The sequence below is a fragment of the Aethalodelphis obliquidens genome, unplaced genomic scaffold, assembly GCF_003676395.1.
Source record: "Aethalodelphis obliquidens isolate GAN/ISIS:26980383/991018 unplaced genomic scaffold, ASM367639v1 scaffold18, whole genome shotgun sequence".
NCBI classification, from domain to species: Eukaryota; Metazoa; Chordata; class Mammalia; order Artiodactyla; family Delphinidae; genus Aethalodelphis; species Aethalodelphis obliquidens.
This window is the reverse complement of record NW_020837962.1, coordinates 6,350,697-6,373,009: the sequence shown is the minus strand read 5'-3', so window position 1 is coordinate 6,373,009 and position 22,313 is coordinate 6,350,697. Positions and strand designations below refer to the sequence as shown.

The 22,313-nt window shown below is 53.9% G+C and overlaps 1 protein-coding gene across 7 annotated transcripts; it reads left to right on the top strand.

Moving 5' to 3' along the window:
• The first annotated feature begins 2,351 nt into the window (after positions 1–2,351).
• On the top strand, positions 2,352–19,985 carry METTL22 (methyltransferase 22, Kin17 lysine). Of its 7 annotated transcripts, none has more exons than XM_027117442.1 (12): positions 2,352–2,445; positions 5,285–5,451; positions 7,011–7,367; positions 11,455–11,495; positions 11,584–11,728; positions 14,543–14,614; positions 15,987–16,040; positions 16,518–16,546; positions 16,941–17,100; positions 17,280–17,382; positions 18,464–18,632; positions 19,875–19,985. In XM_027117442.1, the coding sequence occupies exons 2-12, from the start codon at positions 5,298–5,300 to the stop codon at positions 19,938–19,940; spliced, it is 1,350 nt and encodes a 449-aa protein (XP_026973243.1). In that variant the 5' UTR covers positions 2,352–2,445; positions 5,285–5,297; the 3' UTR covers positions 19,941–19,985. The 7 variants fall into 7 exon arrangements, with proteins under 7 accessions (XP_026973243.1, XP_026973247.1, XP_026973246.1 ...); XM_027117443.1 differs by lacking the exon at positions 2,352–2,445 and adding an exon at positions 2,479–3,152; XM_027117446.1 differs by lacking the exon at positions 11,455–11,495 and having other exon boundaries at positions 7,011–7,279.
• The last annotated feature ends 2,328 nt before the right edge of the window (positions 19,986–22,313 follow it).

The following is a 22,313-nucleotide window of genomic DNA, read 5'->3' as shown; positions in this document are numbered from 1 at the left end:
GAATTGAAAATCCAAATATAGGACCTACTGTATAGCACAGGGAACTCTGCTCAATATTCTATAATAACCTAAATGGGAAAATCATTTGAAAAAGAAAAAAAAAGAAAATCCAAATATAACTTTACAGCCTGCAGATTCAACAAACCACAGATTGTATAGTACCACAGTACCTGTTTAGTGAAAAAAATCCTCCTATAAATTGACCCATGATGCACAATTCAAACCCATGTTGTTCAAGGGTCAACTGTTATAGTTTATAGGTGCTCTTGTCATTTCTTGAGTGCTCATAGCATGCTGAGGATGATGCTAACTGCTTTACAAGCATTATTCTCTTTTCCTTTGTGGATACGGAGAAATCCTGCATAAGTTGCTGATGGGAACCAGCAGCTGCTCCTGCCTCCAAGACACTCACAACCTGGTGGGGGAGTCACAGGTGCTCTGATGGAGACAGTAGAGAGGACTGGGAGGGCCCAGAGACTCATAGTCGTGAGCTGGAGGAGGGGGAATCAGGAAAGGCTTCCTGGACGAGGTGACCCCCAAGTAGTTTTGCCACTCTGCCATAACTTAGTGTAGAGCCCTCATAGCACATCTGTTTTGGGCCTCATGAATGATGGAAGGCACAAAGTATCAGGAACCAAGGACTCCCCAGTTTCCTGCTTAAGGGAGGGGCCTGGAAACTGCTCCATAACACTTCCCTTTACATCCCATTGGCTTAATCCCTTTGGTTTAACCCCATGTCCTTGCTATTGCAAGGGAGGCTGGGAAATAGTCTTTAATTTGAGGGAGGCGTGTGCCCAGCAAAAATATTATACAACTATAGGAGGAGAGGAGAATGGATACTGTCCGTGCCTCAGGGAGGAAAGGTTAACGGGGTCCAAGTGGAGAGTTTGAACTTGACGCTAAGGATGACAGGAAGCCTGGGATGACGTGAATTACCTCAACATCTCAGTGAGGAGCTACCCAGACCCCCAGCAGCTCTCTGTCCAGCTCCCTAACACATCCGGGCAGCCCAAAGATGGGCAGTGACATCACTTCTGCTTTTGTCTACCCTCTCTGCACACCCCGTGAGCACACATTCCTCTTTCCTTTTTTCTTTCATTTGACAAATTTAACTTTTTGAGCAGCTCCTATGCACCAGGGAGTGCCTGGGTGGGGAGAGGTGGCTTTTCTTTTTTTTTGGCCAGGGCCTGGGGATTGCGGGATCTTCGTTCCCTGACCAGGGATCGAACCTGGGCCCCCAGCAGTGGAAGCGCAGAGTCCAAACCACTAGACCACCAGGGAATTCCCCGAGAAGCGGTTATTTTAAATAGGATGGTCTGGGAAGATCTCACTGAGAAGAGGATGATGCCTGAGCACAGGCCAGAAGGAGGTGAGGGAACGGAACAAGGCAGGTGGGTGTCCTGGAGAGAAGCCTCCGGGTGAATAGGAGGGAGCAGAGTCGGGTATGAGATGGGGAGGGGATGACTGTGAGAATACTGACTTCCTTCTGTCCAAGGTGGGGGCCTCCAAGGGTTTGAACAGAAGAGGGACGTAATCTGACTTTTGTTTTTAAAAGATGGCTCTGCCTGCTTTATTCTCACAAGCCTTTAGACAAAAAACCCAGAGGTGTCTACACCACCTTCCTCGGTGCCCTCCTAGCACCCAGACATCCCCTGGGAACAACCCAACCAAGACTAGAACGGGGTCCCAAGATGCCCAGCCGGCTCCCCCTGTACTGTCCTGGGGAGTTCAAGAAACAATCTGTTTCCTTTAAAAACACTTATTTATGTTGCTTGCTCACTCTATTAACCACCCCCTCATGTTTTATCCATGAAACTGATGTTGACCCTCCGTATGTGCATGTAAATGTGTGCACATTTTACATCTGTGGTCCTATGTGCTTGGAAGCTTACTTGAAGTGCAACAGTTGTATCAGATTTAATTTCCTGTTAGACGCTAATTAACCTGAGGTTCTTCATTCGCCTGGTGTTGGAGACTTGACGAGTGGATGAATGAATGAAACGAGTACCAGCTATTATATTAATAAGTACTAAGAGCAGGGATAACGATAATTAGTATATAGCTAGTATGCTGGTTAACGGCACAGGCTCTAGAGCCCTACTACCCGGGTTCGAATCCAAGCCTTGCCACTTAGCTGGGTGACCTGGGGCGACCTAACGGCCCCCCTCTCGCAGACCCGTCCCACCCAGGCCGGCCACCCCATTAAACCAGGGCAGGTGAGAGCAGACCTGTGCAGGTGCGAAACTCACCTCCTCAGGGCTGCACCAGTCTGCCAGCGAGGCTGGCACGCATGCGCGATTCGGCAGATAGGCGTGGTCACGGGCGACGAGGAGGGACACACGCGTAGGGGGTGGGGCCGCGCCTGCGCAGGCTGCCTGCAATGGCGGCAGCTTGCGCACCGTGCTGAGCGTTTCGGTTGGGACTTCAGGCGGCGGCTGGCGGTGGGTAAGCCCGTGGGAGAGGCGGCGACACGCGGAAGGGTGCAGGGAGCCTCCTGGCACCGAGCCTGGCCTTGAAGTGCGGGCTCCCACGGGCCTGAAGCCTAAGTCCCCACTCAGCCTCAGTTTCCCCTTCTAAGCCAGGGTGTTGGGAGGAGTCCATGCCTTCCTCTGGGTTTCCGTTCGCGGTCCACGCAGCCCCCTCGGTTTTGGATTAGGAAGGGAGGGTGATGCCCGAGCTGTGACTGCAGTTTGAGAGGGCAATGCTTAGCTCGCCAGCTGGAGTTAAGGGAGCGGCAAGACAGAGAGAACGAAGAGCCCCGAGGGTCGAGGACCCTGGAGCCCCTGACTACGGCTCCGCGCCGCGGCCAGGGCCAAGTCTTTGCCCCACAGACCCGGGCCTCGGTGTCAGAATCCCTCCTACTTCCTGATTGTTGATGACCTTGTGACACCTGGCAGAGAGAAAGCCTGGGAGGCGGGGAGGCATTACAACCCCCAAATCCCAGCAAACTGCTTTTAGTGGGCACTCCTGACGGGGTTAGGATGACAACGTCTGCGTCTGGCCCCCACAGCCTTAAAGGAGCCAAGGACACTTGTCAGCTGCCCAAAGGAGGAAGCAGAGGTCCCATCTGCAGTCGGGGTGTCCTTTCCCTCCTCCCCAGTGAGAAGAGGGGACTGAAGCCCATCCAGCCCCAGCATTCCCAGACAGAGACTGTGAGTCAGCTATTCCTAAATAGAGAAGCTATTGCCTTATTACATCTTCCAGTACATCAGTTAATAATTATTCTTATCAACACTATAATGATAATATTTTCTATTGTCATTTATTGAGCACTTACTATGTCCTGAACCCTGAAAATGATCATTGTCTCACTTAATCCTCACACAGACGCTGAGACAGGTACAAAGTGCTACTGCATTCCCAGAGGTCTGGTTCTAGGAAAAGCCCCTTAAAGGGAATCCACTTAACCTAGTACTCCATTGTAGAGTGCGTTTCCTGGGAGACCTGTGCAGGTTGGATTTTAAAATTGAAATTTCAACTAGAAATTAAGAATACAGGTTTGGCTTTTCTCAGTATTTAAGAAAATTTGGTATGCGGTGGCAGTATTTTCCCCCAGGACCTGTTTCAGTCCCTGGAGAGCCAGATCTGTCTTTAAAACGATTGGTCATGGTAGGTCTAAGCTGTATTTATACTGGATACGCTTCCTGGATCCATCCTAATTTTTCCAGTCCACATTGGTTGAGGACCTTTACCTGAGGGTCGAGCATTTCTTCTCCATTGCTTTCATTGACACCATGAAATCCTGCATCCATCTGCCAGATTCACAGGCTCACTTCACAAGCCTCTTGCTTTGTGCTGGCGTATAGTGTTAGATAGGAAAGCCAGCCAGCAGGGGGCGACTCTTGTATAAAAATGTTTGTGTTGGTACAACTTTTGCTTCCCCGTGGAAAGTACTTAAATGTAGGCACTCCAGTTATGTGGACTCAGATTGTGGACAGCCTGGGTTATGACGATCCCATTTTCCAGTTGAAGACATGGAGGCCCGAGAGGTCTCATGACATGCGTGGGGCACACACGTAGTGCACGCACCCACCCAAGTAGGGACGGTTCCCGTAGGAGGTCAGGGGTTGTGGGCAGGTTTGGGTCAAGCATCTGAAACCAAGGATTTATTAACAATTGCTGCGGACCAAGGGCTCTGCTCAGCACTTAACACCCTTCCCCCACATATCTCCCCCTATCCCCCCACCTACTGCCAACCCTGCAAGGTGAGAATGTAGCTGAAGAAACGGGTCCAGAGAGGTGGAGTAATTTTCTCAAGGTCATGTAGCAAGGAGGTAGGAGACTGGGTTTATACCTGCTCTGCCCAGCATCACAGCTCAAGGATCTGTCTGCACGCGGCCGCTGCTGTTTAATGCTTTTTGATGAGGTGGAACATTTGGATGGAGGGAAAGCCTTCCTGTTTTTGACCACCTTGCCTCCAGCATGGTTTTCCAAATTTTAGTTACTGCTGTGTCGCCTTCATAATTTTTCCACATCTGTATATCACCTGTACAGTGATTCCCTTAGTTGTTTTTCCTTTAAATCCACTCACTTTTTTTTTTTAATTTAAAAAGAAGGTTTAAAAACAAATGACATATGGGCAGCTGGGGCCAACTTCTAGTAGAAAAAGGTTATAGGGAAAACAACTTCTAAATGCAAAGCATAAATTGTGATTGAATACTGGTTTAGGAAAAACTAGCTGCAAAGGACGTTTGGGTGTCAAATGGAGAAAATTGATCATGAACTGGGTTTTAAATGGTATAAGGGAACCGTTCATTGTTTTAGGTCTGCTAATGGTCTTATGGTTATGTAGGAGCGTGTTCTTTGGAGACAGATGCTGAAGAATTATTTAGGGGTTAAATGGTGTGATGTCTAGAAGGTGCTCAGTTCAGGGGAGAAAAAACCTAGATAGATGGATTGATTGATCATGTGAAAAAGCATTAATGATCATTGAATCTAAGCAGTGGGTATATGGCTGTTTATTATGCTATGCCCTCAACTTACTATTTGAAAATTTTCATAATAAAAAAATTGGAAAAAATAAAAAAGGAAGGAAAACTTTATCAGTATAAATGGAAATGTAGATCTCTTACCATAAATAAACGATTACTATGAAAATGAACACAGTGAAAAACAAAATAACAGTTCTAGCTGGATTCTGTTCCCTTGCCAAGGCTCTGAGACTTTCTCCTTCAGGAAGAATTAAGAGAGGATTGAAAAGGGAGCTCTCTGCCACCTGGCTGGGGTCGTTTGCACTGTTCCCCTCTGGGACCTGCTGTCCTGAGGACTTGCTCTCGCCTCTCAGGTGCTGCTGTCCCATGGTTGATGGGGAGCCCAGGCCATGGTTGCCGTCTCCCGCCCCGGCCATGGACGAGATCACCTTCAAAAGCGACACCGTGCTGTCAGACGTCCACCTCCACACCCCAAACCAGAGACACCTCATGGTGCGGCTGAGTGGCGTGGGGCAGCCCGGTAAGGTCCCTGCACCCGAGGGAGCCCATTGTGTTTCCTGCTTTCTCACAGAAAAGATTGGGAAGACTGGATTGTGTAGCTTATCCTCACACCACTTCTTAAGTGCCCTTGTTTCACTGAGCAAACCCCTGTGCTTTCCCGAGCACCTGCTCTGTGCCAGACCTGGACGCGATGCCGGGAAGGCAGAGGGAATGAGTCGAGCTCTGCCCTGGGGGAGGCCCCGATTCCAGTGCTCCCCCAGCCCACTGCCCCTACCCCCGGCTGACTCCTCCCACCAGGGCTCCCTGGTTTTTCTCCTGTACACACTCCCTCACTGCTCTCCCCAGCAGCGCAGGGGGTCCTTTGAAAAATACAAATCATACCACTGCCCTGATTTAGACCCTCCAGTGGCTTCCCTTGCTCTTAGAAGGAAATCAGAGCCCTCACTTTGGCCTGCGAGGCCCAGCCCCACCCAGCCCCTGCCCCTGTGTCCACACTTCTCTCTCCCGCCCTCGCTGCTCAGTGGCCACTTTCTGCCCCTTTCCGCCCCTCACACACTGCATGTACCTTCCTCTCTGAGCACCTTTGCTCTTGCTTTTCGCTCTGCCTAGAACGTTCATCCCTCCCTGGCCGCCCTCCCCAGCTCCGATCACTCTGTTGTATTTGCTTGTTGTTCTGGTGCAGTTCATAACTCCCCTTTCCCTCATGTCCCAGTTTGGATTCCTGGATTCAGGAAACTGAGGCTCAGAACAGATAAGCGAGTTGCCCCAGGGTCAGACAGTCGGGGGACGTGGAGGACTCTGGCCCAGGACACCCCCTGCCTCCAGCCCAACTCTCCCGGCACCCATACTCTTACCAAAGCCTGTCCCAGTGACTTTCTGGCCACCAGGTGGTAAGGGACACAGTATCCTTGTCCTCACTTCCAACCTTAAGGCTGAGCAGTGCGGTGAGGAGGGCAGAAGCGCAGGGGTTCAGTAGACCGGGTTTGAATCCTTAGCCACGCCCACAGCTGTGTGACCTTGGTCAGCTCACGTAACCTCTGAGCCTCAGCCTCCACATCTGTAAAACAGAGTGACACTGGGACTTCTCTGGCAGTCTGTTGGTTAAGACACCGCACTTCCACTACAGGGGGTGTGGGTCCCATCCCTGGTCGGGAACCAAAATCCTGTAAGACATGTGGCACAGCCAAAAAAAGTTTTAAATAAAAAATAAAATAGAGCGACACTGCCACTTCCATAGCCGCTGGAAGGAGTAAATGCGGTCTTGTGGGCCGAGCGCCTGCAGCGCAGGTGCTCATCAGCAGGGCTGCGCTGGAGGCTGCAGCGTCACAGCCGAATCAGACAGACCTTTGCTGCTGGTTTTATGATATTTCCACCTTTGTTTTTTTTTTCTTTTCCATTATGGTCTATTTACCGGATATTGAATATAGTTCCCTGTGCTATATATACAGTAGGTCCTTGTCCTTTTTTTTTTTTTCCGCCTGGCCTTTAAAACTCTTCCCAGGTGGAAATTGAGGAAGGGAAATAGAAAAGGAGACGGTTTGGAAATATACTGCTTTTGTGTTTTGTCTTGCCTTTCAGTCTTCCTGTCCCAGTTCAAGCTTCTGTGGAACCAAGCCCCTCAGACAGACTCGGGGGCTGAGGGTGGCAATCACAGAGCCCATCACGCAGAGGCGACTCCTCCCGCCAGAAGCGGCTGCAGCAGTGAGGGAGTCTCCCTCCAGGCTGGGGCTGACGCCACCAGCCAGGAGGGGGTGGCAGCTCAGCTGGACGAGGATGGGGATTTGGACGTTGTGAGAAGACCACGGGCTGCCTCTCCCTCCAAGCCCTCGGGGCCTCCGAGAGACAAGGTACATCCCATGATTCTAACGCAGGAGGAAGATGACGTCCTGGGAGACGAAGCACGAGAGAGTGGCCCCTACGATGTCATCAAAATAGGTAATAAAGGGCTGCTCACCTGCCGCCAGGCGGCGCCACAGCGTCGGTCGGGGCGCAAGGCTGCTGAGCACGGGCCCATCCAGGCATCTCAGGGCAGGACAGGTTAGCAGAACCGGTGTCCAGACACTGGGAGCCAGTAGTGCCGCTGGCAGCAGGGGAGCTTGCCAAAGTGCTGTCGGGTCACCCTCCTGCTCCAGACTCTTCAGTGGCTCCCCATTGCCCTCGAGACACAGTCCACAGGCTCAGCATAGCTCCGGGGCCCCTGTGTGAGGTGGCTCCGCCCTCCTCTCCAGCCTCAACTCACACCAGCCTCACCCGCTCAGCCTCTGTGCGCTTTCTCCCTGCGCACCTCTGCTTCTGCCTCCTTCTCAGAGGGCTCGCTCCCTAACACATTCCTGATCGTACAAGTCCCAGCTTGGCCGTCCCCTGCTCCGGAAGCTTCAGTGCTGCTGCCTCCTGCATCAGTACTCTGATCCTACGTAGCATGCCAGGGTGTGGGTTGGGGTTGTTTGTGGAAGATTTGGCCCACAGGAGCCCGCAGCAGGGAGCCATGGCAGATTCTGGAGCTGGAGCAGGGCAGAGGGGGAGGGAGGGGGAGGGAGATCCAGAGTTAACCTGGAGGAGTGTGTGGGCCCATCAGATGGGCTGGGAGCTAGAAGCTGGGGGCGTGGGGGGTGGAGGAGGCAGGGATGCAGTGGCAGGAGAGGTGGGGTGGAAGGAGGTTTCAGCAGGCACTCAGGCAGGGCTCAGAGGGTCCATGCCCGGGCGTAGGGGCAGGCAGAGGGCTTTGGTGAGTCGGGGATTTTGATGTCTGGAAATGCCAGGAGTGGAGAGCAGCCAGGTCAGGAAGGAAGCCAGCCACGATGAGGCACCTGTAGTGCTTTGATGTTCGCCTTCATCACCTCACATAGTCTTCTCAGCTTCTCTGAGGGGTGCTACAAATGAGGAAGTGACGAGCCCAAGGCCGTGCCGTTTGGGGGCAGGGAGGAAGGTTCTGAGTCCGTGTGATCCGTCTCCACAGCCAGGGCTCTGGCCATCCCCAGCACTGCTGTGATGTGAGTCAGTTCACTGAGATGCAGGGTCCTGGATGGTGCCTGAGGTCCCAGGTAAAGGCCTCCCCCAGCACTGGCCTGGGTTGCGCATATGGGGTCCACTGTTCTGTCCCAGACAGAACAGCAGCTCTGATAGCCGTGTGGTCATCCGTTCAGCAGACGGTTACCGAGGGCCTGCTGGGTACCAGGCAGGCTGGTTCTAGACAACCCTGGTGGGGACCCTACCCTGTTTTCTGTGGATTACCTCTGGTCCTCATGGCCTTTCCAGGGATGAGTATTCCCATTTCACAGAGGAGGGAACTGAGGCTCAGAGAGGTTGAGGAACTTGCCCAAGATCACACAGCTAGTCAGTGGCAGAGCCTTGACTCACACTCAGGTCCATCTGACACCACAGCCCATGTTTCTTACCCATGTCACGTGATCAGAACATTGGAAAGTGTTATTCTTGGGGGTCGATGACTGCTCCTTTCCCTCAGCCGTCACTTAACTGGCCTCCCTGAGGAGGGGAGCAGCAGACTTCACAGCGAGCTGTTTGGCCTCCAGGGCGCATGTTTAATGTTCCGGGAATTTCCCATCCTGCAAGCTGAGAACAAAGTCCCACAGGGCAGGGTAGGGTCAGTGCGCCGCCAGCTCTGCCTCGCTGTGAAGCCCCATCTCACAGCGCCTGGAAGTTCGCCCTCCTTTTCGGCTCACTGTCGCTTGGTCCCTACCTGCCCTGAGGGAGGAGAATAGAAAGGTCATTGAATACCTGAGCTTAAGCAGTAACTCCTAACTATTCCATCCGCAGCTGTACACTCACATCTGTAAAATGTGGCACAGGGGAGGGGGTCCTGGTCTCAGGATCCTGTAGGGCTCCTCCACCCCTCACAACCCAGGGGACCCCGGACAAGTATCCTGCCCACCCAGAGCCTCAAGTTTTTGGACCTATGAAAGGGGGTCGGGGAAGCTGCCCTCCCTGGGTTTTGATGGTGATTTCATAAATACTGCCCCATAAGTGCTCCTGCAGGGCCTGGTGCAGAGCAGGTGCTGAGCAGGTGTCCCTCCCCTGGCCACCCTGTTCCTCCCATTCGTAAGCCCAGCCTTTTTTTAAGGTTATAGACCCATTTGAGAAACTGATTAAAATCAAATTCTCTTAGCGGGAGGAGAATGTGTTTTCCAGACTACTTCCAGGGATTGTCAAAAATCTAAAGTTTATCCATGAACCTGCTAGGAATCCACAGACCCAAGGTTCAAAGTAAATTATGATCACTTTCCCCATTTTATAGATAAACTGGGATGCAAAGAGAACTCAGAGGAGGCAGGGCTAGAACCTGGGCTGTCAGATCCCGAGTCACGTGCCTTTTCCATTGGCCTGTGACTTGGGCAAGTACGTTAACCTCTCAGAGTTCAGTTTTCTTGTCAGTAAAATGGGTATAATCTCTGGTTGTGGGGAACTGAGAGAGATGGCACATGTAGAGTTCTTAACACAGTGCTTGGTGCGTAGTAGGTGCTCAAAAAACGTGAGCTGCCATCAGCTTTCATTCCAGGGGACGATCTGAGCGTGGAGGAGGGAGACGGACTGAGGAGGAGAGTCTGGGTTCCTGCAGGTCTAGAGACAGTCCTGGTAGGGGCAGGGTACAGCTCAGATACAAAGACTGTCTGTCTAAGCCCATTTGCCAACCCTGGAGTTTCTCGTGTGTTCCTCAGGCTGGGCTTTTATGTTCTTAAGACGCCACTGGAATTGTTTAAATATAAAGTGTGACTTTCCCCTGGGGCAGGAGCTCCCTGCCCTTGACCCTGTTTAGGGAGGCCATTGAGCCCATGAATGAGGTGATGTTATTTCTGTGTCTTGTAAAGGAGCAAACTGTGGCTCTGGTGCTGAGAAGTTCAGTGACTCACGCCACCGGCCAGACTGCGTGACTGAGCCTGGCTCACACGCAGGTCTTTCTGAGCTCAGTCCATGTTCTCACTCAAGGGAAGCTGAGCACCCCTTAAATGCAGCTGGAGGCAAAACTTAAGTCCACGGGCCCCCTCGGAGAAAAGACCAGGCATAGACGACCGAGGTCCCCGTGGGAGGGCACCCCTGGCTCAGCCAGGCAAACTGGAAGGAGACAAAGAAAGATGGGAGGAGGGGAGACGCGTGCCCCAGCCGGGGGGCCAGTGGGCCAGGGACAGTGTGCCGTGGGGCTGCAGCGGGGGGCCAGTGGGCCAGGGACAGTGTGGCGTGGGGCTGCAGAGACTGGGCAAGAGGGATGGGCAGGATGGGGGAAGCTGACACTGAGGGTCCAGAGCAGGGCTGGAAAGCAAGGAGGCCTCTTCTCTCAGGCACGTGCACACTCACACAGACACAGACACACACCCCTTCAGCCTTGCTGTCCCCTCCCCCCGCCATCCCCGCTCCCTGCTCCCGGTTTGAGGTGAGCCTGGGGTTTGATGTGAACTAGTCTGCCGTGCGTGTGTTGTGGTGTTTTGATGGCCATCACCATCTTGCTTAAAGATACGAGAGCCGGTTCTTATTTAACAGGAAAAACGTTTGCCATCATTCCCTTTTCTCCTTGATCTCGTAGTTCTGTTCTCCACCTCCCCCCCAACAACCAGCACCAGATTTTGTCCTAATGTATTTTGTGCTTGAGAATACTCCCTAACATACTTATTTTTCATCTAAAAAGGATATAATCTGAAACTTATTTTGTTAACTTCTAGTGTGGTTCTGAGTGTAAGAAAGTATTTTGGAATGAGTTGTGATTATTATTCCCATACAGTTGATCAAAAGAACATAAATATATTATGATCGTAACATGCAGTTACTGAACATAAAAAAGTGCAGTGTGGGGTATGTGTGTTTGATTAAGTTGGGCCAAGTCCTCCTGTGACCCGAGTCTCCGGGCTGCGGGCAGAGAGACCCAGGGATCTGAATGAGAGTGACGCTCACACGCCCCCTCCTGACTGTAGCCTGGCCTGTGTTTCTGCTGCCTCCCCCGCACCCCGTCTGTCTCTGTTCTATCCATCCCCGTTTTCACGGTGGCCCTTTCTCTCTCGGTTTCCGTCCCGTCCAGAGCACACCATGGCCACCCCCCTGGAGGATGTTGGCAAGCAGGTGGGTAGGTCCCGTCCGCTTCCCACGGCCCTGAAGGGTCTCTCGGGAGCCGCAGGCCACCTTTGTTCCTGGTCCCTCTCCCCTCCAGGTGTGGCGGGGCGCCCTGTTCCTGGCGGACTACATCCTGTCCCAGCGGGACCTCTTCCAGGGTCGCACGGTGCTGGAGCTCGGGGCGGGCACCGGGCTGGCCAGCATCCTCGCGGCCACCATGGCGCAGACCGTCTACTGTACAGGTAACGCCCCGCCGTCTCACGCTGAGGGGGGTAGGCTCTTCACAGGGCGTGTGCTGACCAGATAAAAAGTGAGCCGGGAAACTGGACCCTGGACCTTGGCTGCTCTCGCCTCTGCCCTCCTCTTTCACTGGTTTTCTCCACCCTTCGTTGTTTTCTCAGCAGCGTGAGGATGACCCAGCAGGACCGGCGGGTGCAGGACCAGTGGTTTTGCTGGTACCTCTGTTCACAGCCCCTCCAAAGAGTAAACATCTCAGAAAACGATGAGGAATATGCCTCTCATACGGCTTAAAAACAAGCTTCTTTTTTTTTCCGATTATGGAAATCTTGCCTACTCTCTGTGGAAAATTTGTAGAACAGCAAATAACATTTCCTCATAATTTTACATTTCCCATATAAATTCAACAATATGCAGTTCATTGCATGCCCACTACGTGCCAGACACAGTTCCAGATGCAGGAGACCCAGGAGTGAATGAAACAGATCAAGTCGCTGTTGATCTGATCAAGTTTTAGAATCTATTTTTTAACGTTCGTATATATATTTTTTACAAGTTTTTCCTTTTCCTTTGTGTGTACCTATTCCCAAACAATAGCTAAAGTCAAACTGTATATATTCAGTGCTGTATCCTGCCAAAAATGTCAAAAAAGGGAAAAAGCATTTTCCACTGTCGTTAAAAATTACTTATAAATGACTTTCAATGACCAGGTAATGTTTTGTCCCTTTTTTTTTAACCATTCTTATATTACTGGACATTTTGGCTGTTTTCGTATGTTGTGTTTTGTTTGCATTTGTCTGTTGCACTGCAACAAATACCTTTGTGCCTCATTGTCTGATAATCCTTAAACTAGATTCCTCGAAGTGGGTGGGACCTTTCTTAAGCTTTTGATACTTATGGTCAAATGATTGCTTTTTAAATTTTTTATTTTGAAATAATATTAGGTACACATAGAAGTTGCCAAACTAGTATCGAAAGTGCCATGTACCCTTCACCCAGCTCCCCCGGTGGTAACATCTTCTACACCATAGTTTGGGGATCACACCAGCAAATTGACACAGTGCAGTACTGTCAGTTACACTCCAGATTTGCCGACGTGCTTTTTTAGGGAGAGTATACCAGTTTATAAGAAAGTACAATAGTATCTTATCAGGTAATTATTGTTAGTGTCATTATGTTTTAAATCTTCGATATCTGCTAGGCAGGAAGTGGTGCTGCTGACGTGCTTTGCGTTTCGTCGATTCCTAGTTGACGTTTTCGTGGCGCACGTCTTTTGCTTCTGAGCTAGGAAAGGGGAAGCTAGGGGTGGCCTGGGAGTCGGGCGTACTTTTCAGATACCCTGCGTAAGCCACCCTGTTTACGCCTCCTTGACGATTCAGTGTAAATCGCCAGTGAACTTCTCAAGAGACAAGCTGTAAAGCAACAGTGCCTAGCGCCTGACAACAGCATCTAATCAAGTTATCTTACCCCTGAGAGAGATTTACTGGAGAGGAAGAGAGCTTGCATCCTGTCAGCACATTCCAGTTAGTAGAGCCTTTTCATGAGCATCAGCGCCTTTAACCTCACAGTGACCCTGGGCAGTCGCCGGGGAGCCTGTCACCATCCCCTCCATCCAAGTGGGCAGGGTAAGGCTGAGGTCAGGGGGCTGGGCGAAGGTCACATACATGGCCGCTGGCTCACAGCACGGTGCCTCTCATCATGTGGGGGGCTCAGGCTGTTTTCTGTGGAGCAGGGTTCTGTGGGCTCCCTCGGGGGCTGGCCAAGGGGTGGAGGCGGGGGCAGCCCCAGGGCTCTGGGTCTCCCACCGCCGCTCAGCCATCGCTGCTCCTCTCGTATGTGCTTGGTGTGTTAGAATCCCGCACAAGATCTGTTTTGACAAAAAGTACCATAAAGGCTTAAAAACTGCTGACCCAGTCCTGTGTTGTCAGGCACATACATCAGTATTCTCTTTACCCAGTGGCCCGGGAGAAGGGACAGGTGCGGCCCTTCGGTGAGCAGAGTCCCACACACACACATCCCCGGCTCTGCATGGTCCCTGAGGTGGAAACGATGGTCCAGTCCCGGGAGGTCTGCAGTGGGCGGGCGAATGCCATTCACAAGACCCCCTGTGCCCTCCACATGCACGCTCTCCTAATGGGAAGTTAATTTTGGCAAAGCACTTCCCCCACTGCCGTCAAGAATACACTGTGCTATAACTCAGGTCTGCTCGAGTGACAGGAACCCCCATCTCAGCAGAGCAGCAGGTGGCTCGGGAGACGTGATGGCAGGACGGTGAGCCAGGCACCAGGGTGCCTGCCTCCAGCCTGCCTGAATGTGCTCTGTCTCCACCGATCACATCCAAATGCCCTCCTGGCTCCAGTCAGCTTTCTGGGGTGTCAAAGAGCGAGGCTTGTTGGAGTCAGAGACACCTGGGTTCAAATCCCAGCCCTGGCTCTGCCCAGCCACGTGGCTGCCAGAGTCGCTTTGCCTGTGACGGGACCGTGACACCAGCTCAGGGTCATTAGAAATATGGAGGGTGGATTCGGGAAGTGTGTGCATGTGTCATATGCTCTGAAGATGCTGGGAGTTCTCACCCTTCCCTGGAATGCAGAGTCTGTCCCCACCAGGACAGTCTTCTCTGTTTTAAGGCAGAGATCATTAGAAAGAGCCTTAAGGTGAACATATTTCATTTTAGTGTAAAACACGCAGGAGAAACTTTTGTTTCAATTTTGCACGTTTCTGCAGCCGTGCTGTTGGTACCAGCTCTCTCCAGGCAGAAGCACAAAGATAAAAGTGTCGTCACGGCCGGCACCTTATGACTTGCTCTTCTGTCTTTCCAGATGTCGGTGCAGATCTCTTGGCCATGTGCCAGCGAAACATTGCCCTTAACAGCCACCTGACTGCCGCTGGAGGTGAGGCCCAGCAGGTCCCTGCCCGGGAGGGAGGTTTCCCTGTTTCGCAGGTGAGACAGACACCCAGAACCACGACACTGGGAGGCGGGGTTCTCCCTGCGTCCCTGGACACCCCGGTAGCAGAGGGAGCGGACGTCTCGCTTCGTGTCACTTCAGATGCTGGACGGCTCTGTCCTCGCCTCATCTCCTCCCATGCCCACAGCCACGTCCTACCTCAGCTCTCTCCTCCCTGCAGGTCGCAGGGCCCTACCTGGTCTCCCCAGCTCCTGTCTGAGCTGCCCAAGTGTCCAGAGCGACCTTTCTAAGATGCAGCCTGACCCCTTCACTCCCCACTGAGCATCTTCCGGGGGTGAAGTCCAAGCTCCTCCTCTGGCTCCAGACCTCCTGGTCTGGCCCTGGCCGGCTTTTCCTGTCTCCGTCCTGGCAGCCCCGCTGTCCAGCCCTGCATCCAGCGAGCCCCGGGCTCACTTCACATGCTCTGCCCTCTGCCCAGAGCGCCCCCGCCCTGTCGGCCTGACCATCAGATTCCTGCCCCGCCGCAGGAGTGAGCTGCCATGATGGAGGAGCTGCCCAGCGAGGCCTTCTGCTCCAAGCGCGATCTGGGGCGCTCTTCTGGGCTCCCACCGGGTCATCTGGCCCCCCGGGCGTCAGAGCCTTCAGAGGTTTCTCATTGCTCTCGGAGTACAGACCCAACTCCTTGGCCTCTCCGGACCCCGTGGGGCCTGGCCCTCGCCTGTCGGCAGCCCCTTCCCCACAGCGGCTCCCTCCGCTCTAGCCTGGCCTTGCTGGAGCTTCCATCCGCTTGGGGCCTTTGCTCTGCTCTCTCCTCCGGCCTGTTTTCTCTCCCTCTTCCCCCGTCTGTTCCTAATCATGCGCAGATGTCCAGGCAAGATCACAGTCCCCTTACAGGCTCTCCTTACACCTTGAACCATGGTATTTTGACATTTGTTTGTGGGACTAGTTGATTGGCATCTGCCGCCCCACTAGACCACGTGCTCCGTGAGGTCAGGGCCCTGTCTGATCCCCTGTGTCATGTTTGTTGAATGCCCAGGGCACAGCAGGCTGTCAGCAGGCCTGGAAGGAAGGAGTGGTGTGAAGTGCCTTCTCAGAGCCTTCCCTGACGCCCATCGACACGAGAGCCCTGTCCTCCCGTGCACCTGGCGCGTCCTTTTCAAAGCAGTGTCTGCTCCCTGCCTGTGTCCCAGGACAGGGACGTACCTCACGAATCTCTGCCCCCTGGGCCGACACCGGGCCTGATGCTTAGCACTCAACAATTGTGGGATGGATGGATCTTGGTGTGTAGTGGGAAGTTTTATCTTCTTTCCTAACTGTGTTCAGAGTTTGGGGAGTTCCACTTGTGTTTGTTTTGCAGGCGGTGTGATTAAGGTCAAGGAACTGGACTGGCTGAAAGACGACCTCTGCACAGGTGCGTGGCCTCCTCTGTCGTGTCCCAGTTGATTCATTGGTTCCTTGGGCTGCCCCCAGGCCATCAGCCCTGTGGCCTTGACCGCCCAGCAGTGTCCTAGCTCCGTTGGCTGAAGAGTGACAGCTGCCATTCTTGGTGCCGCATGTCAGGCACCCTGCACTCATTCTGTCATTCAGACTCACAGTATCACTGTCCAGTCGGTCCTAGAGTCCCCAGTTCCGGGGAAGACTGATGCTCAGAGAGGTTCAGTGCCTGCCCAGGGTCACAGGTACCTGGCAGGTCAGGGTGTGAACCCAAGTCTGGGACTCCAGGGCCTAGACCGTTTGCCTGCCAGGAAGCAGCTTCCCGCTTAGCACCCGTCCTCTGCCTGCAGCAGGGAGTCGGCCCCAGGGGTTCAGGGGCTGCTGGGTGGGGAACATTTCTAAATTTCTTATGCAGACTGTTTCAGACCTGCACCTTTGCTCTTTCTTTGTACAAGAACTTTTCTTTTCCCTGTCAGATGTCAGGTGAGGAAAATCATTGCTTGTTGAGTGCCTGTCACCTAGCAAGCACCTAGCACACTTGAGGTCCTTTGGTCTCCCCGACAGTCCTGTGAGGGAAGCATTGTTATGCCCATTCTAGTGCAAACACTGCAGCCCAGAGAGGTGAAGCACCTTTCCTGGGGTCACACAGCAAGTCCACGGGGGCAGGAATGCCATGGACGGAGGTGTAGATCGTTTTCTGCACAGGCTACTGGCCGAGTCAGCAGGTCAGACCCCCATGGATAACGTAGCCGCCCCGGCAGAAGGGGCACCTCCTTCCCTGAAGTTTTCCACGTGGGTGGCGGAGGCACTGGGATTCGGGGCTGCCTGGTGGCGCCCACTGCACCGAGCTTACCCGACCCCATTTCTTTTCCTGAAGCTTCTTTCAGTCTGTCTCGGTGAGAGCTGGTGGCCCGCAGAGAAAGGGCTGAACCCAAGGTGTCCTTCCCCTTTCACAGATCCCGAGGTCCCCTTCAGCTGGTCGGAGGAGGACATCTCCGACCTGTACGGCCACACCACCATCGTGCTCGCGGCCGAAGGTGAGGGCGCCTCCGCGGCACAGCCGGTGTCACCGCTCGTCGTCACGGGCCGGCTCCCACCACGGCTCCGTGCCGCTTTCATTCTGAGCGCTGTGGCTGTTATGTTTATCAGAGATTCCGTCCATGGGGCCCGCTGAGGACTCATTTCCTCTGATATTTGCCTGTTTTCTTTCCCGCAGTGTTTTACGACGATGACCTAACTGATGCTCTGTTTAAAACACTGTCCCGACTGGCTCACAGGTTGAAGAACGCCTCCACCGCCATCCTCTCTGTGGAAAAGAGGTGAGCTCCTCGCGGGGCCAGACTCTCACCTTCCAGATGCGTCCTCACTGGTGTCGTCCTCATCACTTGCTTATCCAGCACCTGCTGCAACCGGGCCCGCTGGTCCTTTACACACGTGGCCTCGTTTAATCCGCTCACCAACCCCGTGTGCAGGCACTGCCATCCCCATCGCACAGCCGACGGGAGGAGGGCTGAGGCATCAGGGACCCGTCCAGGCTGTAGCTGGGCAGTGAGTGCGTCAGAGCCCAGACACATGTCCACTCTGCACCCCGGGCCTCTGCCCTCACCCTGACACAGAGCCCCTCCGGGGCGTTTCTGCCCGGATGTCCTGAAACGTTAGGGCTCTTGTTGATGGAGTGACCATGTTGTGATAGACTCAGTGCTGGGCCCCCTGCACACATTTTCCTCTAATTCTTGTGATAACCCACAGCTTTTCTGAAGGCAATTTAGAGTATATAGCAAAAGCCATAAACCCAAACACACTGATTTTTTTTTTATTGGAGTACAATTGCTTTACAACGTTGCATTAGTTTCTGCTGTACAGCAGAGTGAATCAGCTATGTGTATACATATATCCCCTCCCTCCCACCCCCCGCATCCCAGCCATCTAGGTCATCACAGAGCACTGTGCTGAGCTACTGTGCTATACAGCAGCTCCCACTAGCTACCTATTTTACACATGCGAACACACTGATTGACCCAGCAGTTCAGCATCTGGAACCGGCCCTGAGGAGGCGATCCCAGCCGTGCACGGAGCCGTCCAGATGGACACATCTGTTGCAGCGTTGTTTACACCGATGACCTCCAGGACCCCCTTCAGGGTCCACGTGACCAGTGGCAACGTGTGGACCCGATCACTCGGGTGGAATCTTGGGCACATGCCTTCCCCTCTCTGAGCCCCAGTCCCCACCTGAGCGGAGGCCGTAGCCGGCCCCACCTCCCAGGCTCTCCTGCAGATGCCAGAAGGCCGTGCACTGGCGCCCAGCATGCAGGAGGCGCTCAAAATCCAGTGCCGTGACGGGAGGGAGCCGCAGAGCCTCCGGTGGTGACAGGCAGTGTGTGTGTCGCGGCTTGTGCGCAGGCTGAACTTCACGCTGCGGCACCTGGAGGTCACGTGCGAGGCCTACGACCACTTCCGCTCATGCCTGCGGCGACTGGAGGGGCTGACCGGTGGGCGCCTGCGCTTCGCGGTGGAGCCGGTGGACGTTTCCTTCCCGCAGCTCTTGGTCTACGAGCGCATCCAGCAGCTGGTAGGTGTGCCCGCCCACCCGAGGGCAGCTTGCTCTGGCCTGAGGCTGTCGGCTGGAGGAGGTCGTGAGCCAGCCTCCAGGTCCAGCCCGGCCCGCGCTCTCCCCGCTGACCCCGACGCTGGGCTCTCTCCAGGTCCAGGAGGGCCTGCCTGGCCAACGGTCACTTGGCCTTAGAGCAATTCCTCTTGCCGCGGGCAGTGCAGACTCCAGGGGAAGCGGGGGCGGGGGGGGGGGGGCATTGCGTGTGGGTTGCTCTTGACTGGGCTGAAGATCTTGACGCAGGAGCCCCAGTGCCGACGGCCACGTCTTCACTGTGAAAGTGTGTGGCCTCGTGGCCTAGGCGGGCTTGCCTGATGGCCGGTGGCCCGTCTGACGGGGCAAGTGGGGTCCCATCACATAGGCCTCTGAGCAATAACCCCAATGACATGCTCTAGGTGCCGGCTGTCTCAGCGAGAGACAAGGTGAGTCCCAGCCAGGAAAGGGCGGGACTGGGGTTAATCACTTCCTATTACAGTTTTAAAACCAGCACTAGGGGGAAATCTGCAAAGTCAGAAGACCCTTTAAAATCCCTTAAACTTTGTAGGAGCTGGATTCATATAAGTCCCAAGGTCTTTCATTCTCTTGGCCTCTTGTCTGCAGCCGCCCTTTGTCTGGGTCTTTGGAGACCCGGCCTGGCTCTTAGGAAGAGGGGCCTGCTCAGCTCGCCCCCCCCCCCGTCCCTTCCGCCAGCAAGCACGGCATTGCGTTCATTCGTGTGTGGGGTTCCATGTGCGAGGAGGGCCTTCCCTTCATCGCTCCGCGGCCTCTGAGCTTCCCGGGCCCCTCCTAGTGAGGGTGCCAGGCTCCCACTAAGAACTTGGCGCGTTTTGTACCTTCTCCACCTGCCAGCATTAAGAGGAGCATCACACAGCCAACAAATCAGCTCCCCACAAAATCCAGCAGCTGTGCTGCATGGCTCCCAGAATGGAGAAGGTGTGCGACGTGTGGCCGTTCTGGTCCCTTTGACAGTGTGGCAGCCTCCTGCCTCTCAGATCAGTGCCAGGACTCAGCATCCAGCTCCGCCTCCACGGAACAGCCCAGAGCAATAAAAGCACCGGGAGAGGCTCCCTGCTCTCGCGGTAGCTTTCATGCTGCCCGTTTTTCGCGTCTTGTTTGGGGCTTCTCTTTTGCTGATTACGTCCCTTTATGAAATCGTGAAGTCTCATTTGCACATCTCGGAATCTCCCCCTCTCTCTGCTGCAGGAGCTCTGGAAGGTCTTTGTGGAACCAGTAACAGAACCCATCGTGTCTGCAGACACAGCTTCTTGACCGTTCTTGTGATGTTTCTAATAAAATTGAAAGCTCACAAAGTAATGTGCTTGAGATTTTATTGTTTAAAAAATACGGCAGGTGGGCCTTGTGTGACCCAATGCGGTTTTCTGCTTCCCGGCAGCAGCCAGAGAACGTGACTGCCCTAGGCTGGGAGTCCGTTTGGTTGCATGTGGTTTTTGTGCTGCCGGCTTGGAGTAGGTGTTGCAGGGTGTTTGAGAGCTGCTTGGTCAAGTTGGGCGGTGTTCTCAGCTTGGTTCCGCTGGAGCTGATGACCTTACCCAGGTGCTTCCCTTGGAGCGGGGGCCCCAGGCCGCACCCATAGTCTTTTATGTTCTCTTCTAACTGCTTACAAATGAGTTTAATACCATCTTCACAGTTGCCGTAGTACCACCCCGCAAAATGGGGCACAGAAGCCTCCTTGCCTTCCACGCTGCGTGTGCCCTGTCCCTGTCCCTCTGCTGGGGGCCCCTTCAGAGAAGGAGGCAGGAGCTCCCAGACTGGACGCCTCTGGCGGTGGCCCTTGTTTTATGTTTTAACCCTTTGTAACCAAAATTGGGTGTGCGTAGAACAAACATAAAAGCCACTTTTTTGGGTCCTGCAGCTGCCTAGGGCTGGGGTCCGCGCAGCCACCTGCCTCGCGGGCATTTCCCTTCCTCAGCCTGGCCTTGTTCCCCCTGTCCCCTCAGTCTCTCCACCATGCGCCACCTGTGCACTTGTTTGTCTGTCTGATTTTGATCTTTTTGTCTGTGCCTCGGCTGTATCTCACCCCCTCCTTCTTGCTCTCCCCCTTTACCTTGTCTCTTTATGCCCCTCCCACCCCCTCTCCCTTCTTCTCCTTCTTTCCAGTTAGGGTCCCTCCCACCCTCCCAGAGGCTCCATTTCCCCGCCTCGCTGCTCCTGCCCGCTTTCCACCAGGGCCCAGCATGCCCCTTCCCCGGCTGCCCCTGCAGCTGCAGCTCAGCTGCTCCTGCCCACGTCGCTTCTCCCCAGGCACAGGTCCGATTGCCAGGCCCGTCGTACCCCCCACCCCGGTCATTGGCTTATCCTGACACCGTGGGCTAGGCTTTTGCAGGTCTCAGTTCATTTCATTTTCCCAACAACTCTAGGAAGTCAGCAGCCTGGTTAGACCCACTGAACAGTTGAGAAGACTAAGGCTCCAAAAGGGAAAAAGCTCCATGAGGTCAGGGACCCTGTTTGTCTCATATACCAGTGTATTCCCGGCACATGGTCCTGGCCCGAAGTAGGTACTCGGCACATGTTGTTGGTTTTTTTTTTTTTTTTTTGCAGTAGGCGGGCCTCTCACCGTTGTGGCCTCTCCCGTTGCAGAGCACAGGCTCCGGACACACAGGCTCAGCGGCCATGGCTCACGGGCCCAGCCGCTCCACGGCATGTGGGATCTTCCCGGACCGGGGCACGAACCCGTGTCCCCTGCATCAGCAGGTGGACTCTCATCCACTGCGCCACCAGGGGAGCCCTCGGCACATATTGTTGAATGAATCGTTAGTAGGAATTACTGCTTAGGATGGTGGTTTTCAGTTGTGGGCAGTTTTGCTTCCAGAGGCATTTGGCAAAGTTTGGAAACATTTTGGGTGGTGACCACTCGAGGAGATGGGCGCCACTGGCCAAGGAAGCTGCTAAACATCCTGTCCTGCACGGGAGCCCCCCCAACAAAGAATGCTCCAACCCAAAATGTCAGTGGTGCCAAGGTGGAGAAACCGTGACCTGGAAGAAGAGAATTAGCTACTTTAGGAAAGAAAAGTGGGCCTCCGCCGTACCTGCCATGAAAGCAGTGCAGGAGAATGAGTCCCAGCCCTTCCCTCTGGGAGTGGAAGGAAGTCTACACACATCATCTCTAAATCTTACAAAGATCCCGAGAGGAGGAAGTATCCCCATTTTAAATGTGAGAAATCTGGGACTTCCCTAGTGGTGCAACGGTTAAGACTCCATGCTTCCATTGCAGGGGGCATGGGTTCGATCCCTGATCAGGGAACTAATATCCTGCATGCCACGTGGTGTGGCCAAAATAGATAGATAAATAAATAAATGTGAGAAATCTGAAGTTCAGAGAGGTTAAGCAATTTGCGCACCATCACACAGCTGCCAAGTGGCAGAGTCGGGCTCCCAGCCCGGGCCTGTGCTCTTCCCACATCCCCACAGTGCGGTGCCTGGACCGGCAGCACCGGCGCCAGTGGCATCACCTGGGAGCTTGTTAAACATGTAGCAGCAACACGAGCCCAGACCGGAGACAGATCTGCATTCTGACAAGACGCCGGGTGATTTGTGAACACAGTGGTTTGAGAGGCATAGCATTTGAGCTACTCCCACTTTCCAAGGTTCCTACACACAAAAAAAAATCCCTGATAGACTCGC

Coding starts and splice junctions, on each gene's coding strand:
- METTL22 (XM_027117442.1), top strand. CDS start 5,298: ATGGTTGATGGGGAGCCCAGGCCATGGTTGCCGTCTCCCGCCCCGGCC. Junction 14,615..15,986: donor CCACCTGACTGCCGCTGGAG/GTGAGGCCCAGC, acceptor TTTGTTTTGCAG/GCGGTGTGATTAAGGTCAAG. Junction 18,633..19,874: donor ACGAGCGCATCCAGCAGCTG/GTAGGTGTGCCC, acceptor TCTCTGCTGCAG/GAGCTCTGGAAGGTCTTTGT.